At 43.4% G+C, this 5,000-nt stretch overlaps 1 protein-coding gene across 3 annotated transcripts in view; it reads right to left on the bottom strand.

Annotated features, from left to right (window-relative positions):
- Window positions 1–3,335, bottom strand: part of LOC140359862 (receptor tyrosine-protein kinase erbB-4-like) — a 338,304-nt gene extending 334,969 nt beyond the window's left edge. For 2 of the 3 annotated variants that reach the window (XM_072445068.1, XM_072445070.1), the window contains exon 1: window positions 2,952–3,335. In XM_072445068.1, the coding sequence (XP_072301169.1) occupies window positions 2,952–3,069 (118 nt within the window). In that variant the 5' untranslated portion in view covers window positions 3,070–3,335. The remainder of the gene's footprint in view (window positions 1–2,951) is intronic. The other variant, XM_072445069.1, reaches the window with a different exon arrangement.
- Between the last annotated feature and the right edge of the window lie 1,665 nt (window positions 3,336–5,000).

Here is a 5,000-nt window from a genome sequence, read left to right as displayed (position 1 = left end):
CATTACAGACAGTTCATGCTCACATTCACTCTCTAGGGCCAATTTAGAGTCACCAATTTTTACCTAACACATGCATGTCTTTGGACGGTGGGAGGAGCCGAAGAACCCGGAGAGAACCCACGGTAACACCCAGAGAAATCATGTGATGTTGGTCCGGGAATCGAACCCATGATCTCCTTCTTGGGAGGCAAAAGCGCTAACCGCCTTTGCCACCGTGCACCCCATGAGTAAGTATCTATATGTTAATTCCATTAATGTTGCACCTCACAGTTTTGTTATTGTTTGTGTTGTTATGTTTGTTTAATATGAAAAAGAAAAACTATCTGCAAATTTCAGAGATTTGGCGATTTTCCCATAAACATAACATTGTTTTTTTTGTCATCGCTATGGCTACGCACAGCGGTGAAAAGAAACACATGTATAACTGTTGATGCCCCATTACTCAAGATGATTTTTACCTCATTTTAGCTTGGTAGGGCTAACGCCTACAAGTGTAAACATGTGGAAATGTAGTGATTTTCACATTGGAATAATAACATGGGAGATTTTTGGGAGATTGACTTTTTTGATCGGGATGCCAAAATTGAATGTGGTGCAACATTTCTGACAATTGATTCAACTTTGACACTGTGAAGCACATACAACATACATTTCCTCATTTTCGGGCCAACTGAGTCATGCTTAGCTTTTTTCTTTAATAAAAAATGACATCTGGTTCATGATTCTATGATCATAATTTTTTTTATTTAGCTTATTCCTATCTTGTAATGCAGTTTTTGCACACTGGGAGGTGCTAACATGCCAAAATAGTTTATTTTTAAAATTGGAAATAGACAGAATATACTGGAGAGGCATTATTTTTAGAAGTGGCAAATATGTCCTGACATTTTGTAGCTCTCGGGCCTAATAATAAAATGGCATTAACACAATTAAATAATGAAAATGCTATTATTTTAGATAAGATTCAATCATTAGAGAGTTACAGGTGGTCATAACACCATTAGTATGAAAAGTATGATAAGAGAATTCTGCTCATTACAGTTAATTACATTACAATTTTAACAAGCAACACAACCTCTTACACCTGAATATTCACTCAGACTTGTGTTTGAATGATAGCAGCTGTGCATGCACTGACTATCCTCCAGCAAGTGCACGGGGCAATACAGAAGAGAACAGAGGAGGGACTGTTAGCCCGACTTGGACCTTCTGTCACCACTGAAGCTCCATGATGTAGTTTTAGCCTGTTGTTTTAGCCTTGTGTTTATATGAGCTTTCCAAAGACTATGAACCCAATATGCTCCTGGCATCTCCACATCGACACAGACACTCCAAGGTTCACAATGGCTTATAGTCTTTTCATTGTGTTGCTCTTTTCAACAAAAATCAATCTACTTGTTCTTTTACACACATAATCTTTTGCTTGTCGGTTGCTCCAAGCACAGTTTAAAAGCTTTGGCATTTCATCCACAGCACATGTCGGTCTTACTCTGCCGACGTCGTATCCAAAAAGATCTTCAATAGCCAGGTGCGGTAAACAGATTTCTGTGTTGAAAAAGTAACATAATACCACTTCACCAACAGCTGTTTTTTTCTGAATTGCCATAATTTAATTTGCATCAAGGATGAGCCTGTGCACAACTGGCAGTGAGCAGGTAAAATAAAGAAAGCATTCAAGGCATTCCAAAAAAGTCTGCTTTGTACAAAACAGGTACACTTGATTGCAACATTCCTGGGATTCTAATCAAGCAAAGCATTTTCTATTTACAGTTTTACGCTCTCGATCTTTTTAACCAAAGCTAAACAAAGCCAGTAGAGTCATTATGCAGCAGCTGATCAAAGGTTTAACCACATTGAAATCTAACTTTATAAAAAAACACAACACGTTTGTTCTCTCTCATCTATAGGACACAACCGATGTCAAAACGTGTCACAACATTTCAGGCATATACAGTAATAAGCCCGTGCAGCATGAACAGCTCTGGTGCCCAAATGCGTAAATCACTGCACAAATACACCATTTAAATACGTTCCCAATTAAATATAACAAAATGCAAAATGTTTCATGTGTTTTTTTGACCAAATCGTGTAGTGATTTACGCATTTGGCACCAGAGCGCTCAAAAAAAAACACAAGCAACATTTTGCATTTTGTTGTATTAATTGTGAAGGCATTTAAATGTTGCATAAACGATCTGTAAGACTTGTCAGTGTGAGTTATGCCCCAGCCCGCGCTCTGCCCCTCACCTGCCCTCTCTGTGGCACTGAAGCGCTCTATCCCCTCTGCGCCGCGCGTAAAACCCGCGCGCGGCGCTGCATTGTGCTCTGTGGATGAAAAGTCTGTCTCTCTTTACACCATCAATGCGTTGATTGTCAAACGATGGTCCACGTTACACCCGCGGGAGAGGATCACCATAAACCAAGAATAATGTCATTTCACACTAATCCGCTTTGCTCTGATCCCGATGAGCGGACGCATATGATGATGATGATGATGATGATTTGGGTTTGAAGCTTTGCGCAGGTGACAAGTCTTATAGCACAAAAGCCCTAAAATATAATTCCCTGCAAAGATAGAGCTGGGAATAATTGAAACACTCTCCTTGAACCCGGGAGAACGCATTATGCTGACAGAAGTTGTTGACGGATTTGAGGGATTCAATTTAAAAAGGTGACAAGTGAATGGCACCGGAGCAGGAGATAAGTTTTGTGGAGCTCTCCCGCCGCGGATGAACCCACCGCGCGGCTGGACACACGTGTGACTCGGTGATGGACGTGTGGACAGTTTGTCTTTCCTCCACATTCAACAGTGCCACAGAAACACAAGGATGCCCTAACTTGTCCACACAAAAAACACGCACACCTGAGACAGTCACAGGTACTTGCAACAGTTGACACAAAGCCACACACATATTCGGGATGACATGTTCCAGGACCCCCCCATCCACTCACCTGATTGCGCAGAGCTCGAGCCCAACCACAAGACGCACGTGAGGCAAACGCCGAGGAAACGCGGCACAATGGTTGTCTTCATTGTTGCGCGTGGTCCACGTATATCTCCTTTAAGCATTCACATGTCCAGCAGCTGCAGCGTATCCTTCTTCTTCTTCTTTCTTTCTTTTGTGTGTGTGTGTGTGTGTGTTTTTAATGACCGATGAGATGGAGCGCCCGCCCGCAGACCCCGCTCTTCTGCAGCTCCGAGAGACTTCTGGAGTTTGAGACGCGCGTGTGCGTTCAACTTTGCGACGCGTCTCACACAGTCCCGCGGCGTTTATCCCCCGCGTTTATCCTCCCGTGAGCGTGACCGCGGCGGGTTGACAGACGCTCTCTTCGCGCCCGGCACAGTGCGTCTTGCTGAGTATGACGCGCTACTCATGCCATTACCTCCCTCGGACTTGGATACAATGTGCGGCTGGAGACTCGCGCTCGCCGGACGCGCCCCCCTCCGGCGCGGAAGCTCCTCCCACGCGTGGTCCGATTGGCTGAGGCGGACGTCGATCACCGCAAACGCCGCGAGGGACGGCGTCGGGAGCGCTCTGATTGGTCGGCTCGACACGCTGGATCCGTGATTAGCGCGATGCACCTGTCACGGCGGGACTCGACGGGTTATAGGTGAGGACAGGGATTCCCCGCGTCGATTCGCAACACGATCTCATTTAAAAGTCTCACGTTGACAGTTGTAGTTCATCGCGCGCCTCTTTGTGGTTTATTGTGGCTTGCAATTGTGGTTAAATGTGTTTTAAATGTCAGAAAGAGCCGCTTAGAATTTTGATTTGAGCAATGTTGACATGGTTGTTCAGGGGTAAATGCTTGTTTAAAGTTGCACAACCTGCAGCAAAGGTGAGTGCCTGGGATTGTGTTTAAAGTGGGGTGAGGTGGTGGCGGGTGGTGGGACAAGGAGGGATGGCATAAGACAGTTAAGCAAGATGATACCTGCAATTACCATTTTTATATGCTCAAAGAGAGACTGGAATAGCAAAACATATTTCAACCCAAGTCAGAACACCCTAAAAATAGAAGATTTATCTAGAAAATATGTAGAACAAAATCTATAAATGTATTAAATTAATGCGGCACAGAATGTGGGACACATTCTAAATGACTAGGACGAGGGACAGGGACCTACATGGCAGTGCACAACCTCTTCACATAAACATACACTTTTAAAAAAGAGAAAGAAAGCAAAAGAATTACACATTAAAAAGAAAGAAAGCAGACAATGGCATGTACTGCTCATTATTAGCTGGTATATAGTCAGCTGTATCCAAACATTTCGATCCACACCGAAGGTTAAAAATTCTCAGCTAATTGCCGTTCCCTTCTATTTCCATGACAACATTCAAACAGGCAAAGAACTCTGATTTGACCATATTTTTCACTGCCCACAACTCCAGCTCAGTATAAAACAAGGTGTATTTATTATGTTATCTTCATCGTTTATCGCCACACATCACTTCCAAAGCCTCTCAGTATCATTTCTACACTAACTGTTGATGACAAGACGTGAAAGTCAAATCCAGAGTTCAGTGGATTGGAATCATCTTTCTGCTGCTGGGCCATTTGACTCCGGGAACGCACTTTGACTTTACAGTGGCAGGAATAAGTTATGGGGATAATGTGAGCGAGACAAACAGTGTGACAAAAGGTTGTTAGTTTGTTCCGTACCAGCTGCTGTAAAACTGGGAGCACTATGAGGGGCAGAACGCCTCCCGGGGTGTCAATATGGAGACACATCTGGGCACAGAAAGGGCACGGCTGCACCCTCAAGTTCAAGTTCCACACGAGCTATCATAAACAAGCAGGCAGAGAATGGTATGAAGTTAAATAACAGAAAAAATAAAGTACTGAAAAGTTTAAATCAACAGTAGGAAGTTGAGGACTGGCCATGGCCCAATGAGATTCAACGTGAAGTTTGTTTTTTCATTACGGGTCTAAAGATTCAGTTTGATGAGAAACAAACTAAAACATCTGATCAGACAGAGATTTCAGCCCAACATTGAC

This window comes from Eucyclogobius newberryi, unplaced genomic scaffold (genome assembly GCF_026437365.1).
Source record: "Eucyclogobius newberryi isolate DKJ021-1_F unplaced genomic scaffold, fEucNew1.0.hap1 SCAF_14, whole genome shotgun sequence".
Lineage (NCBI taxonomy): Eukaryota > Metazoa > Chordata > Actinopteri > Gobiiformes > Gobiidae > Eucyclogobius > Eucyclogobius newberryi.
The sequence above is the reverse complement of the archived record's forward strand: the minus strand, read 5'-3'. Positions and strand labels throughout refer to the sequence as shown.